Raw genomic sequence first — 16950 nt, 5'->3', positions numbered from 1 at the left:
GATGATTTCCCTCCTTGATCCAAAGCCAAAACAAAGTGTACTTGTCATCTCCTTTTGCAGGTGGACTTGGTGGTGGTGGTGGTGGTGGTGGTGGTTGATTGGTTTTTGGTCGATATTTTTACTGAAGGCATTTCCCTTTAGGGTTTCTGAGTGGTGGGGTATACTCTGCCCCACTTCTAATTTGTGTGAGACCAAAGGCTTGACTCCTGTCCCTCCATGTGATATCCTTAAATTCTAAGGGTGTGTGTCACCGCCAAAATAAATGGTAATCGTTAAGCTTTAGTAATCACTTAGTGCTCTGGATTCACGCTACTACTATATTTTTAGCCCTTGAGAATTTCCCTTGCTTTCTTGCAAACTCAGCTATGTATTTATAAGGATACCTTTAATATTTCATCCTCTGTTTTAGGTGTTTTATAGTAAGAAGGTTTTGAATGTCTAGCCTACCATATTTCTAGAAGGGAACTTTCAGTATTCCTTTTTTTTTTAATCCACACATTTCTGTTCATGGTGTACTGCAAAATTGACTTTTGTCAGACCACTTGCTTATGCTTTAGTAGTGTATCATATCAGATCATCCTAATTTTTTAGTATGTTTCTGGTATAAAGAAGCTACAGATTGACTGGAAGCAGTTTTATGCACTATCCTTCAAGGGTACTTGCTGGAGGCAGGCAATTAGTTTCTCAAACCTTCCTTTCTAAAGCAACTAGTAGTCTACTGACTTTGAAAGGATTTAGTGGCAATAAACCTCAGTGAATCCCCAAGCACCTTTAAAAGAATGTAATCAAGTATTTTACAGTTACTTCTTAAAACAAAATTAGTTTTGATTTGAGAGAGCTTTTTCAATAATAGGCTTACCAAAAAGTATCTATCGGGCTCCTTAATGACATCTATTTGAAAAAGGGTTCTATTGCTAAAATAAATGGGAAGAACTACTATACTATAGAACATGTTAATTTATTCTGAGACTTTAATAACTTCAGGGTTTTACTTATAATTCATAAGAACTTAGTATTTCTAGTTTGTTTTTATAGTAGTAGTCTAAAATTCCCCTGGGCTTCTTCCTTCTTCCCATCTATATATAGACTTCAAACGAAGTTGTTTTTTTTTTTCTCCTAGATGTGAACAATTTTAATTGCAAAAAATTATTTTACATTTTCATATTAGAAATATCTATTTTAGGGCTTCCTAGGTGGCGCAGTGGTTGAGAATCCACCTGCCAATGCAGGGGACACGGGTTCAAGCCCTGCTCCAGGAAGACCCCACCTGCCGCGGAGCAACTAAGCCCGTGTGCCACAACTATTGAGCCTCTGCTTTAGAGCCCGTGAGCCACAGCTGTTGAGCCCGTGTGCTGCAACTACTGATGCCCACGCGCCTAGAGCCTGTGCTCCGCAACAAGAGAAGCCACAGTAATGAGAAGCCTGCACACCACAACGAAGAGAAGTCCCCGCTCTCTGCAACTAAAGAAAACCTGCACGCAGCAATGAAGACCCAATACAGTCAATAAATAAAATTTAAAAAAAAGAAAAAAAGAGAAGAAATATCTACTTTAAAAACTACTTTGCAAAATGTTTTATAGTATCATGTCACCTTTATTTCCATCTAAGCTTATTTATCCTCATAGATCTCTATACATTATAAATATACTGTTATCCCTTATTCCTTATAGCATGAAACTGATGGTCAAAGAGTCTCCTGACCTACTGATCAGTAAGTGCTCTGGACAAAACTGCTTTTTCAGTGTCAGTAAGAGCAATTTAAATACTTGTATTAAGTAGGAATTAGGGCTTCCCTGGTGGTGCAGTGGTTAAGAACCTGCCTGCCAATGCAGGGGATACGGGTTTGAGCCCTGGTCCGGGAAGTTCCCACATGCTGCAGAGCTACTAAGCCCTGTGCCACAACTACTGAGCCTGTGCTCTGGAGCCGTCAAGCCACAGCTGTTGAGCCCACATGCCACAACTACTGAAGCGTGTGCACCTTTAGCCTGTATTCCACAACAAGAAAAGCCACCGCAATGAGAAGCCCTTGCACCGCAACAAAAAGTAGCCCCCGCTCTCCACAACTAGAGAAAGCCTGCATGCAGCAATGAAGACCCAATGCAGCCAATAAATAAATAAATAAAATAATTTTGTTTGAAGAAGTAGGAATTAAAATATATATGTACAGTAATTAGTTTAAAAGTGAAAATAGTCATGTCTGTTGGAGATGAGGATAGAAATAAGAAGATGGCAGTATAACATAATGTTATGGACGCTAGAGTCAGAAGTCTTTGGTTTATATCTCATTTCTGCCACCTAATAACTGTATGACCTTAGGTAAGTTACATAACCTCTTTAGGGCTGATAGTCTTCTTGAAGCAAGGATATAGATATAGCAGTAGAGCCAGCCTTATTGTACATGAGCATTAATTACATGCATGTAAAGCACTTAGGCACAGTGCCTAAATAAATAGGTGAAGAATCTTTGAATACCTTCCAGGCTTGTTGGAATCCCATGAAGCAGGGCTTGGCAAACTTTTTTTGTAAAAGACCATACAGTAAATGTTTTAGGCTTTGCCAGCCACATTCTGTCTGTGTCATACATTCTATTTTGTTTTGTTCTGTTTTTGCAACCATTTAAAAATGTAAAAACCGTTAACACACAGGCCCTGGGCCCACTTTGGGCCCCAGACTGTAGTTTGTCAATCTCTGCTGTAAGGTGTTACCCTTCAACATAGCACCACTACAGTTTTCAAAAACATACTGAGTTTTTATCTCTTAAACTTTTAGCATTGATTTCATAATATTTATTGCATATTAGGGACTACATTTTTGTTACTGATGTTTATATTTTAAAATAGCTATGCTTTTTTCTTCTGTTACTCATTTATCAGCCAACTTTATCCTAAAATGAAATAGTTGAGACCGTTTGTTGGGTCCTTGATCAGTTGTTTTCTTAAGAAATCTATGTAGAAGCTAAATAGCTCCAATTTCAGTAAGGAACTTTTTAGAAGTTTTTTGAAAGAGAACCATAATTCTCTTATTATTGCATTTATTCAGTTATTTCCATGTGAAGGGCTTGACCACTTATGCCTGTTACTTCTTTTTTTTCCTTAATGATATTTTCTTAATTCTGCTTTGAATTATCTGACCCAGTTTTGGAACTAAGACAGGCCCATGGAGTTATTGGAGCTTCATAATTTTCAGCTAATGAGAGTTTTCTAGTACACTAGGAGTACTTAGAATAGTAACATGACTGCTGTTGTCCTAGGATAGTAATGCCAATAACACCCTTGGGAACCCAGAGGATGGGATGGGTTCATATTCTTTCTTCATTGTATACTTATAAGGTCTTAGTTTTACAAGTGTGGTCACAGGTCTCAGGTTCCACATTACCCTAATATCCTTACTAGGAAGTAAACTTCATAAAATAAATTACCTGTTAGAAAACATTTCTTTTTCTATTCCAGTTGAAGCTGTGAAGTCTGAAGTTGGGCCCCTTAATGATTCTACTCATATTTCTCTGCAAGAGGAAAACCAGCCTTCCGTCAGCCATTGCCTCCCTGATGCTTCTACAGTTACTGAAGAAGGTTTATTTAGCCAAAAGAGTTTCCTTGTTTTGGGTTTCAGTAATGAAAATGAATCTAATATTGCAACTGTCATAAGAGAAAATGCTGGAAAAATTGTGTCGCTTCAGAGCAGAGTTGTTGCTGATTATGCTGTGGTTCCTCTGCTGGGGTGTGAAGTACAGGCAACTGTGGGAGAAGTTGTTACAAATACCTGGCTGGTAAGAAAACACTGCAGCAGTTGAAAAGTAGAAGAGTGCATGTTTATTTCTTAGGCAGTTCAGTTTCAGTAAATTGGTATTTGGGTTTGAGCACTGTCTGGATTTTGCTTTTAGCAAAGGAAATTATAAATAATAAAATAAGGAAATTATAAAAAATAAAATACTGTAAATAATAAAAGCTTCTTGGTCCTAATCCTGGTAGAATAGAGGGGCCACACCAGCAGTGTTCCTTCCTACCTAGGAAGTTACTCCAGGTCATCTCACTATATCAGTTTTCCCTGATTTCTTACTACCAAAGCATGACATGCACTTTTGTACTGTTCCATCCTGTTGGCTTATCACTGATAATTTCATCATTGATTTTTTTTTCAACTTTCAAAGACTTGAGAGAAAAAATGATAAACTAATACACTGGAAAAAATTAAATTTAAAGCAACATTCAGTAAATTCAGTGATAAATCTGATTTTAATATCCTATATAATGGATTGATGTGTATATATTCTTTAATGTTATAATTTCAAATGTGTTGAGAATGAGCATATACACATTTATATTAAAGTAAAATTGCTTTTCATCTAAACTAAAGTTACTGCTACTGTAACTGAATCAGTGTTAACCATGAGTCACTTATTTCAGGTTGACGTTATTATTTCTCACGTTCTTAAAAGGTAACTTGTATAGACTATCAGACTTTAATGGATCCAAAGTCAAATCCTCTCTTCACACCAGTCCCAGTAATGACAGGAATGACTCCTTTAGAGGATTGTGTTCTTTCATTCAGCCAGTGTGCAGGAGCCGAAAAAGATTCATTGACCTTCTTAGCAAATCGCCTTGGAGCAAGGTATGTAGTATTTTTAGTGTACTAAAAATAGTGTACTTTTTATTTGTTTTGACTTATCGAAGAGCATTCAAATTAGGATTTCTCTAGGTGTCTTTATAATATTTATGAGGAGTGTGTTGCGTATCTATGTGATGGCCCAAAGTGGGAGGGGGAGAATGCTGTTAGACGGATGCCTGGCAGATGTTAAGACTACAGGCATTAATGCTTACCTACCAGGAAACAGAATATTAAAGCTGATCCATGGGTCATTGCTGAATATTGCTTGTCTAAGAATTACTCCCTTCCATGTGCCGTGTGGCTGATTTCTTCTTTGTCAGTATACATTCATCGTTTTTCTGCAGTGCAAATGTTAAGTGGGAATAATGAGTACTTTGGGAAAAAGAAAATGAATTTAAAAGTTCCAAAATCCAAATTAGCCCAACCTGTAAGTGAACTTTCATGGTGGCAATTTAAAAAGGAAGTAGAAAATTGTTATATAAATAAATATAAATGAGCTAAGCTTCTTCATTAAAGGAAAAGTTCTTCTCCATGATATCATAAAGCAGCACTTAAAATGCTTTTTAAACAAGAGACACACCTAAACCAAAATGATTCAGAACGTTTTTGGGGAAAAAAAAGATGGGCAAAGATATGTCAGAAGAAAGGAGAGGGTTGCAATTTTGTCAGACAAGTTTGGATTCAAATCAGAAGGCATTAAACAGGAAAAAGAAGAGCAGTGTAAATAAAGAGTGCTATTGACAGCGAGGGTGAAAAATATGTATATACCAAATAGAGCATGACTACCATTCACAGAACAAAAACAACAGGAGATACAAGGAGGCATCAGCAGACACACGTTAATTGTAGAAGACTTTAATTCCCACCTTTTACTTCATGACAGGTCAAATAGAAAACGAGAAAGGATATAGATTTAAACAGCATAGTTAGCTATCCACCCTCAAACAGTGACCATACCATTTCAGGTGTCTGTGGAACACTGATAAACATTGCCTATAATGAAGTTGGCCACAAAGAAAACTTCAATAAGTTCCCTAAAGGAGAAAGAATGGAGACCATATTCTCTAATCACAGTGCAAAAAAAAAAAAAAAATAACTAGAGATGAGTGGATAGAAATAGAAAATGAAAAGACTTTACCAACTGGACATTTTAGAACTTTTTAATAACTCTTGATTCAAAGAGAAATTCAAAACCTTTTAGAAGCCTAGAAATCATTATCAACGTGATAGGAACAAACAATACCAGTGCACACATTGTGACCTTAAAATACCATTTCCCACTAAGAGAAACTGAAACTTAAAGAAATGATCAGTTCCAGGTCTGGGGCAGGAAAGATACCAGTGAGTCTGGAATATTTTGTCAGAACAGAGAGCAAGTATTGATGTATTATTGAAGACTGCTAGGAAGGGTTATGTCAAAAGGACCTCCCCTGGCCAAAGACAGGAAACGTTAAGTATCACTAGAGATAATAACAGCAGTGGATCCAGACACATCAAATAATATTTCAGTCATAGCTTCACGATGGCACCAGGCAAACTAAGCTAATTGGTCATGTTTGAAGGATGCTAGGAAACTAACTCATTATTTTAAAGGCTGATAAATAAAGAGAAAGGATCAAGTATTTATCCTGCCTTTCCTATACAGTCTGTATGAGAGTACCGTAATAATGGATATGACAGTTTCCCTTGAGAGAAATATTCCAACAAATAAGTGTAAAAGGAACGATAAGATTGTGACTCCTAGTGAATGAATCTAGGCATTGAGAATCAACAGTTAATCACATAATAAAGAGAAAACCAGACATTATATGCCTGCTTATGAAGTATACATCACCACCTTGAAGTCGTCTTAGCAAAATAATGAAACCTCAATCTAATAAAGCCTCTAGATTCAACTACTGAATTATAGGAAATACAGGAGTTAACATGTTACACTACAGCACAGCAATACAGTCAGCAAAATCCAGACTCTGAGATAACTACGTTATAAATGGTCTAGTGTCTTCAACAAGGGGACAGGGAAAGAAGAGGGAACTTGCAAGCTGAAAGACATAAAAAATTAAATGTAGTGTTTAAGGATGCACCATGTGATAAAACTAAAGTAAGGACATGACAACCATAAATATCCAAATAGTGGCTACTGTTGATTAACAAGGAAGGGGAGGGTGTGCTAACTGGGGAGAGGCACATTGGAGGGGCTCTGGAGTGACTGGTAAGATTCTGTCTTCTGCCGTGGGTGGTGGATATAAGGGTTTCGTCTTGTGATAATTCATTAAATGGTGTGTCTCCTTTTTTTTTTTTGCTGTGTTCCATACTAGGATTATACTAAACAGTAAGCTTTTGGAAAAAACTGAAATTGTAGAAAATAACAATAACAAAATACGGCAACAAACTAAAAGCAATACCCACAGAAAAATTCCAGCAAAGTGGTTATGTACAATATACAGAAGTCACTGACCTTTATATGTACAACCCATTAGAAGAGCTAATGAAAACAAAGGTCTCCTAAATCTGCAGTAAGAGATAAAACACCTAGCAACATGATGTGGAATCTAAACAAAACAAAACAAATGAAGAAACAAAATAAAACCAAAATAGACTCACAGATACTGAGAACAAATTAGTCACCAGAGGAGAAGGGAATGGGAGGTTGGGCAAAATAGGTGAAGGGGATTAAGAGGTACAAAATTCCAGTTATAAAATTAAAAAGTCATGGGGATGTAGTTTTCAGCGTAAGGAAAGTAGTAGTTCTGCTCTAGCTTTGTATGGTGACAGATGGCCACTAGACTTTTGGTGTTGATCATTTGTAATGTATTTAAATGTCGAGTCTCTACGTTGTAGACCTGAAACTAATATAATATTGTATGTCAGCTATACTTTAATTTTTAAAAAAAGTTTAGGGGCTTCCCTGGTGGCGAAGTGGTTGGGAATCTTCCTGCCAGTGCAGGGGACACGGGTTCGATCCCTGGGCAGGGAAGATCCTGTCACATGCCGCGGAGCAACTAAGCCCATATGCCACAACTACCTAGCCTGCACACCGCAACGAACAGTAGCCCCCGCTAACCACAACCAGAGAAGGCCCGTGCGCAGCAACAAAGACCCTACGCAGCCAAAAATAAAATAAATTTTTAAGAAGTTTAAAAAAATTAAAAAATAAAAATTTTAAAAAAAGTTTAAAGTGAAACTTGGGAGAGCTACAGAAACTTGTAAAATGCTATTGAGGGAAATAAATAGACTTGAACAGTATGAAAGATGTACCTGTTCTTGGACAGGAAAACTAAACATTAGAAAGAAATTTTTTAGAGAGGGCGGTAAGCAAACTAATTCTTAAATTCGTAAGAAAATATTAGCAAGCAGGAAAGTCATAAAAATTCTGAAATAGAATAGTTACTTAAACATATTTTGTAAACCTCACTAGGTAATAGTGTGTCTATAAGAAGCAGAAAGTTGAATGAACAGGCAGAAAGTCTAGAAATAGACCTAAATACAAACAGGAATTTCATATGTGATAAAAGTGATATTTCAACTTATTGAGGAAGAGATGGTTTATTCAATAAATATGATTCAATAAAGTTGGAGCAACATCTCATACCAAAATAAGTACCAAATTAATTGACCTGGGGGTTAAATGTGAAAAATGAGTCCATGAAAGTACTAGGAAAAATGTGGGATATTAAAAAAATCTTATAAGTAAAGAACTAGACCTAAAACTCAGAAGTCCTAAAAGAAAGGACAATTCTGTTTATATCTCATATTCTGTTTCTGCCCCCATAGGCTGTTTAATATTCTCTGATCATGAGGAAGGCACTTAATTTCTCTGCATCTTTTCCCAGGTTGTCTCTTTACAATAATTTATAAAATATTGGTATTTCACAAATATTGAGAGGATCGAATAAGATATGTGAAAATGCTTGGAGAAGTTGTAGTGGGCTAAAAGACACAGGGTTTTATTCATACTCTTACTTTGCTCCCCTAGTTGTTCCATGCCTCCTTTTGAGAGGAAAAACAAGGTGGGTGGGTGATGACTAATTAGATGATTTTCTGCTTATTTCTTGTAAATCTAGTTTAATTTGCTTATGTTTTTATAAAAAGTTTAATTATAGCAATGCATTTTTATCCTAGAGTAAGCAGTTGTCAGGGGATTAGCGTAATTTAAGAACTAGAGCCAACTTTTAATCTGTGAGTATTTTTCTTATACTTAGAACTCTAACCATTGTATAAGAAACTTCATTCTTACTTTGCCAGCTAATGGTGGGTATGACATTTGCTTTTCTTTAAATGTAACTTTCAGCGTTCAAGAATTCTTTGTTCGCAAATCCAATGCAAAGAAAGGCATGTTTGCCAGTACACATCTTGTATTGAAGGAACCAGGTGGTTCTAAATACGAAGCTGCCAAGAAGTGGAATTTACCAGCCGTCACTATAGCCTGGCTGTTGGAGACTGCGAGACTGGGGAAGAGAGCAAATGAAAGCCATTTTCTGATTGAAAAGTCACCTAAACAAGGTTAATACTTTTATTTTGTCCTTTTATATATATTTTCACAGTTTCTGGGATATGAATGTGCTAAAGCTTGTTTTTAGGACAGGTCATTAAAATTTCTCCCTTTCATGTGAGTCACTCTTGGGCAGTCATTATTGGAGGGTATGGGCAAAATACATATGTATTCATAGCACAAATGTTTAATTTGTATCTATACTGTCAAATGTAGGCACTGTCTGAAAGCTAGAGGGTACAGAACAATATAGGAGCATTTTAGGGTCCCGTGTTTGAAGTCTAAAGATATGCGCTTGGATCCCATTTACTGTTCCTTCTGTGGCTCACACTGACACACCTTGTTGAGCACAGTGCTCTCTGTTTCTCATCTTTGGATTTTTGCATGTTATCTCTTGCCTACCTCATGCGTGCTTGTTCCTCCTTTCAGTTCTCAGCTTGGATATCACTTTCCCTGGAAATCCTTCTTTGACTCACCAAGTATGGCCTTTGTCTTGGCATAACACCCTGTCCGTTTTGTAGCTCTTATCCCAGTGTTACCATTCTAGTTTACTTTCATGTTTCCTGGCTCAGTCATAAGCTCTGAAAAGGCAAGGCGTACATGTGTCTTGTGCATTATATATTTTCATCATCTGGATTGGGCCTGGCGTGGAGCAACCATCTAATAAGTGGTTTTGTTAAATGTTGAAACAAGGTAGGAGACAGGGTAGGAGGACACAGTAGCCTCTCTTGTAAGATGATGGCATCCCTGGGCAAACTTCAGGGAAGCTTCTCAAAGCTATTACTTACTATTTTTATCTCGACAAGCTGGAAATTTTTATAACTGAGGCAAAGTATTGTTTAGGTCATACTAAAGTTTCATTAAGTACTTTCCAAAAACTTGACTGTAGTTGTTAATTCTGAGTATGTGTAATTGGGATTTTCTTTTTTACTCTGCCATTGACTAAGATGACATTTATTTATATAATTTGGGCAAATTATGAGGTTTATTGAGAATATTTCAAGTTACAGCAAGATGAAACAGGAAATCTAATTTCATTAATTGTTTCAGTTGATGTGCTTGTCTAACTAAACATATAATATATCATCTGGTTTGTTTCTTTGAAGGTAGGTATATAATTTTGTGCGTTGGAGTATATTTGAGAATTCACGTGAAAAGTAACAATAAGATATAAAAACATCACTTTTCATATATGCCTCTTTAGAGACAAAAAGATATTAGTGGCTCATGTTTGTTTCTTTTCATTTTAAATCTCTAGAACAAAGTTTGGAAACTGAAACAACGAACGGGGTGAATCTAAATCCAGATACTCCAGAGCATCCTGTCACATACCTGGAAACTCACAGAAAAACAAGCATTACACCTTTAGATATGAACCGCTTTCAGAGCAAAGCTTTCCGTGCGGTGATCTCACAGCATTCTGCACAGGCTTCAGTCTCCCCCGCAGCAGGACCACCACTTCAGAAGGAGCCCTCATTACACCTGGATACACCATCAAAGTTTCTGTCCAAGGACAAACTCTTCAAGCCCTCCTTTGATGTGAAGGTAAGGCTTATAGAAAATGGTCCTGGAGATAACAGTTTTATAGTTTATAAAGTTAAAGCACCAAGTTCTCCATGACTTCTGAAGTTTGTAGTAGTAACTTCCAGAAATGTTGGCAAATAGATTTATAGTATTGAGTCCCTATATATACCCAGGGTTGAGGTAACAGCTAGAGATACATGTGGTGTGAAATCAGGACATCTGGGTTTAAATCCTGTATCTGTCATGAACGCTGTGACTCAGGTCATTTAACATATCTGAGCATCAGTTCCTTCTTTTTTACAAAGAGAATAATGTCACTTACTCTGAAAACTTTCAGGTTTATCATAAGGATCAAGTGAAATTGTATAATGAGATAATTTCATAAACTGTAAAATAATATAAACACATTGCTACTTATGTTTTGATTCTAGGAGTACACCCAGTGCTCTTTCTGAAAATGTCTGTTATCACTTTACTTTTCAATCGTTTCGCTTAAAAAGATGAGTTAAGTGTGCATCTTCCTTTGATCTGAGCACTGGAGTATGGCTCCCTTCCTGAGAAATTCATTCACAAATCAAGGGCTAATTCAACCTTCTCAGATGGTTTCCTTTCATTCCCCAAAGATAGTTTTCTTCACTAATCCTTTAGTAGTTTTTGGCCTTTCAAATGGCTGTTCAGACCATGATTTCTTATCCATGAACCTTTGCAAAATCATGATATGGTTTATCTATTGAGGTTTTACTCAGAGTTTAATAATTTTTACTAGTATGTTTTGGAGCAGACTTAAATGAAGTTTACAAATTGTTCATCTTCAGAAAATAAATATAAACTGATACATAGGACAGTTTTCTCCAAGCTAAATCTCATCAAATTTCTTCTGAAGTAACATTTTGTACTATGATTAACACTGTTACTTATGCCTTAAGAAGTAGAGGAAAACCACTGGTTTGGGGACTGCAAGATCCAGAGTCAGGCCTCTGCTTTGCCTCTTGCAGGCTTTTAAGTCAAACTCCTTGAGTTTAGTTATCCCCATCTGTAGAATCATGGAGCCTATCTAGATGATTTCTAAGGTCTCAAAGCTCATAGACTCTTTGAATAGTAAATGAAATAATATCAGGAGGCGAGAAGATAGTAGAAATGTTTCTAGTCATTGAGACCATTCTTCTACCTTGCAGTGAAAGGATTATGGTTCTAAAACCAATCTCAGTGAAGGTACATAACACATTTAAAGGTTTCATCGATTAGTTGTAGTGTATTTAGCAGTCTCTGTGTGTGTGTCTCTCTCTCTTTTGTGATATATAAAATAGTACTTCATCTTACAATCAGTGGTTCTTCTTCACATTGATGTAATATGGTATATTGAATTTTTTCTCTGAAAACAGAAGGGCCCATGATTCCATATGGGACACAAAATTGAACATATATTAGGCCTCACAATAAAAAGCACCCCTTATATAAACTTAATTTTTAATTGACATACATCAGAAGAGTACAGCAAACGTACTGATAAATGAAACATTCGTGTTAGCAGTTGAGAAGCCACAATACATGTTCAGAAAGAGATCATTGCCAATGCTGTAGAATCTCCCTCATGTGCCCCCTTCCCATCACTGCTTCCTCCTTGCTCCCCAAGGTAGTACTCCTGACTTCTAACCTTAGCTTTGTTATGCTTGTCTTTCACTTTTAAATAGTTGGGATCTTAACATGTGTTCTTTTGAGTCTATTTTTGTTCAACCTTTGTTTAGAAGATTTGTCCATGTTGCTACCTCTAACTGTAATTCATGGATTTTATTGCTGTGTTATAATATACCACAATCTACATATCCAGTCTACTGTTGATGGACATTTAGGTGGATACTAGTTTTTTGCTCTTACAAATAGCGCAGCTGTGAACATTCTTGTGCGTGTCTCTTGGAATATGTGTACATGCTTTGCTTTTTTGGTATATACCTAGAATTGAAATTGCTGTGTCATCTTTCACCTTCAGTATAGACTGACAAGCTGTTCAAATGGTTATACCAGTTTATACTCCCACCACGAGTGTATTGAGCATCCAGTTTCCCCAGCCTTTTAAAGTGTACTTTATTATAAGTTGGGGTTTTTTTTTAAATATTATACTTGGAAATAATTTCTAAATTACAAAAAGTGGCAAAATAAAAATAGTATAAGGAATACTCATATACCTTTTACTCAGATATGTAGAGTTTTCATTAATTTCCAGATGGAAGGATTTTGCTTGTTTTGTTTTTAATTTCTAGTTTTATTGCATTGTGATCGCTGTTGTTTGTAATATTTCTACTTCACAGAACTTACTAATCTTTTCTTTGTACCCTGATATATGATCAGTTTTTTAAAACATTCCTTGATTTTTGAGGAGATTCTTTGGTAAGAAGATATATTCTCTACCAGGGTTTTCTCTCTATAGATAAAAGATCTGACTTATTAATTATATTGTTTAGATCTTTTATATCCTTTCCTATTTTTTGTTCATTTAACTCCTTTTATACTGAGTGGTATTTTCAAGTTTCCTAATATTAGTGTGTTTTTATTTCTCCTTACATCTGATATGGTTTTTGTTTTAAATAGATAATTGCTATGTTACTTAGTGCATAGATATTCATAACTGTTATATAAGTAGGGATGTGTCCTTTGTCTTGTTCAGTGCTTTTTGGCTTGAAGTGTACTTTGGTATCAGGATTTCAATCACTACTCTCTTACTGTTTTCATTTCCCTTATAAATCTGTGCATTCCTTCATTTTTAGCCTTCTTGGATAGCTGTAATTTAAGTGGGTCTCCTGGATACAGCATAGAGTTGGGTTTGCTTTTTGAGCCATTTTGGAAATCTTTCAATTAGGCAAGTTAAGCCCATTCACATTTAATATGACTTGTATCTGGTCTCAGTTCTGTTATGTATTCTTATAATTGCTTTGTGATTATGTCATATATGTTTATTATGTTTCTTCACTTGTGTCCTCTTTGGGTCTTTTTTTTTTCTTCTGGTATTTAGGAAAGTTTGTTTTATTCTCATGGTTTTGTTATAGTGTTCTTAATCCCCCTTCTTAACCTTTTATATGTCAGTTTTAAATTATTTCTAGATCCCCTTCTTACTGTTTCTCTTGCAGCTAGTGATCTTATCCTGTTTCCACCTTTTCTCTCTTCCACTTTTTTAATTACATTTGTCTGTTTTGTCAGAAAATAAAATGTTTATATATTCTTCAACCCATGGACCTCACCCTTGTTTTAATCTTAACTCTGCATTTAAATATATGAAATACTCACCATCTGTCCTTTGTGAAGCTTCCCTGTCATCTTTTGGGAGGAATGAAGTTCTGCGCATTTAAAACTTTTGCTAAGGCCTTGATTCTTCAACAGATTGTTTGGATGTACTATTCTTGGTTTGCTTTTTTTTTTTCCCCTTGAGTTTCCTGAAAATGCTGCTCCGTTGCTACCTTGCTTTTGTGTGTATTGTTTTTGAAAATTGTGATGCCAATCTAATCATGTTGTCTTTGTATTTCATCTTTTTTGCCTGAAGTCATGTGGGTTTTTCTTCTATCTTTAAAGTCTAACAGTTTTATGAGGATATGTCTGGATATTGATCATTCTCAATCCCTTTTCCCTAATACCTGGTGAGTTTTTAAATGTTTAGAATTTGGCTTATTCGAATTTTTGGTCTGAGATTAGGAAAATGGAGCTGCCAATCAACTGAGTTGAATAGAATGCTTTGGGATTGGAGCCTGAAGATCAAGAGTTCATGTTTTGGACACATGAAATTTGAGATGCCTGTGAGACATCCGTACTTTTGTCAAATAGGCAGTTACACATAAAGCCTGACGTTTGAGAAATGGTGAATGGTCTGGGCTAGAGAAAGAAATTTGGAGATCAGAGTTTGTAGGTAATATTTAAAGCCATATTAGAAGAGATGCCAAGAGAGCAGGAGAAGAAAAGAGAAAAGGTCCAGGGAACACCTGTAGGGGCTCATGTTTAGGGAAGGAAACAGCAAAGGAGATTGAGAAGAGCCACCTCTCCTTTCCTAGGGAAAAGAAAGGGAAAAGAAAATAAAGAAAGCCTAGAGAGTGTCTTAAAGGCCAAGTAAGAAGTATTGAGGAAGTAGTGGTTAACTCTGTCGCATGCTGCTGAAAGATCAACAAAGGTGAGAACAAGAAGTTGACCACAGGATTTGGCATTGTGGAGGTCGCTGGTGATCTTAACAATAAGGGTTATGGTAACATTGTAGGGGTGGAAGCCAGTGGGTTCATACGGGAATGTGGGAAGAGTTCGGGACATTGACTATAAACCATACATTTGAGGAGTCTTACTCTAAAGGGGAATCAGGAAATGCGGCAAAATATGATCAAAAGAAGGTTGTTTTGTTTTTAACATGGAAGAAGTAACTGTATGCCAGTGTGATAGATCCAGTAGAGATCCAATCGATGGTGCAGATGAGAGGGGAGAGTTAGGGAGAGGGGTTGGGATCTAATGTTTAAGTTGGGGAAGTACCAGAAGGGAAGCAGTGTTCATGGCACAGGTGCAGAAGGTGAGTAGATGTGGTGTGGAAGCTCTGATTTCTTTTGTATATGAAGAATCCTTTTAAATCTTTCCGAGAAATTAAAAACAAACAAACAAACAAAAACTTTAGCAAATAGAAAGCCTTACCATGTTCTCGAAAAAAGATTAAACATCATAAAGATCTGAAAAGGTAATATAGATCCTATTTAAAAAGTAAGCAGAAATAGTATAAAAATTCTGAAAAGAATAATTAAGGGAAGGCACTAGCCCTACTAATTATTAAACATCTTATAAAGCTGCACTAATTGAAGCAGCATGTTATTGTCACATGAATAATCAAATCAGTGCAGAAGATTACACCCATAGATAGAAGAATGCATTATACGATTAAGGGGACATTCAAATCAGATGACTGGGTAGCCATCTGAGAAAACAGGTGTGATAAAGCCTCAAACCTTACACCAGAATGAATTTCAGAGGATCAGATTATTTAAGTACAAGAAATGAAGGCATAAAAGTACTAGAACAGGCCATGAAAGAGTGAGTTTGTTTTTAAAAAATTGCATTGTGAGGAAGGCCTTTCTAACTATAGCATAATACCAAAAGAAATAAAAGATTCATATGAATTTGACAGCATTAAAAAATTCTCTGTGTTCAGCTATGCAGATTTCATAAATGTGCAATAAAAGTATTTGTTTAAAAAAAAAAATTCTCCATGGCAAACATTTGACAAATGACAAATTGGGAACAAATATATGTATATCAGAGTGGGTATGTATGTGCATAAAAATATATACAGATATATTTATGCAACTGAATGTTTTAAAAAGACTAATAACCTAATGGGAAAATAAGCAAAGGATAGGAAGAGATATCTGTCACAAAAAATTAAATAGAAATATTATACATACATGAAGATGTTAACCTCATTCATTGTAAGAGGATGGAAAATTAAAGCATGAAGGTATATTTTTTAACCCATCAGATTGGTAAAAAAGAAAACTCTGATTACCCACTATGCTGTCAAGTGTGTTGGGAAACACTAATGCTTTGCTCATGACAGGGTCAGTGTTGGTGCGTACATTTTGCTTAAATGATTCCCTTTTCTCTTGCATGTGCAACATATGTGTGTACAAGGTTATTCACTTGCATTGTTATACTGGCAAAAGATTGTTAATCTAAATATTCATCAGTTGAGGGATTTCCTTGGTGGTCCAGTGGGTAAGACTCTGCGCTTCCAATACAGGGGGCCCAGGTTCGATCCCTGGTTGGGGAACTAGATCCTGCATGCATGCTGAAACTAAAAGATCCCGCATGCAGCAGTGAAGACCCAGCGCAACCAAAATAAATAAATAAGTAAAACAATAAAAAATAAATATTAATCAGTTGAGCACTGGTTAAATACCTTCTGCTGTGTACATGGAATACTATGCAGATGGGAAAGAGAATGGGCACAAGCCCTGGAACAGCAGTGGCCTCTGCTCACAAGGGAGTTGTGGGTGGCTTGGGAATAGGAATATATTTTGGACCTTTGAAGATTTTCACAATTCTCAGCTCAGTCTAACTTTTCAGCTTTCCTTATAGTTCATGTCTTGTTTATATCCATCCTTGCTTACTTATTTCCTTCTCTGTTTTTGTTTCTTTACTTTGGGTTTTGGTATCATTAATTTTAACCAACTTCAACTCTGAGATCAGACAAATGTGGTAAGTGCTGCTGAAAATGTAAGCTTGTTAGTCTTTGAACCAATTTGCTGGACAGTATGAAATTGTTTTTCTTCATAATAGATAATAGTTCATTGTTTTTATTGTTGTTTGGAGGAAAG

At 36.1% G+C, this 16950-nt stretch overlaps 1 protein-coding gene across 2 annotated transcripts in view; it reads left to right on the top strand.

The window, feature by feature from the left end:
- Positions 1-16950, top strand: part of TOPBP1 (DNA topoisomerase II binding protein 1) — a 58860-nt gene that overhangs the window by 19660 nt on the left and 22250 nt on the right. For both annotated transcript variants that reach the window (XM_057738056.1, XM_057738055.1), the window contains 4 exons: positions 3450-3766; positions 4436-4608; positions 8897-9108; positions 10356-10642. In XM_057738056.1, the coding sequence (XP_057594039.1) occupies positions 3450-3766; positions 4436-4608; positions 8897-9108; positions 10356-10642 (989 nt within the window). The remainder of the gene's footprint in view (positions 1-3449; positions 3767-4435; positions 4609-8896; positions 9109-10355; positions 10643-16950) is intronic.

The sequence above is a fragment of the Hippopotamus amphibius genome, chromosome 6 (genome assembly GCF_030028045.1).
Source record: "Hippopotamus amphibius kiboko isolate mHipAmp2 chromosome 6, mHipAmp2.hap2, whole genome shotgun sequence".
NCBI lineage: Eukaryota > Metazoa > Chordata > Mammalia > Artiodactyla > Hippopotamidae > Hippopotamus > Hippopotamus amphibius.
This window is presented reverse-complemented; position numbering and strand designations above follow the sequence as displayed.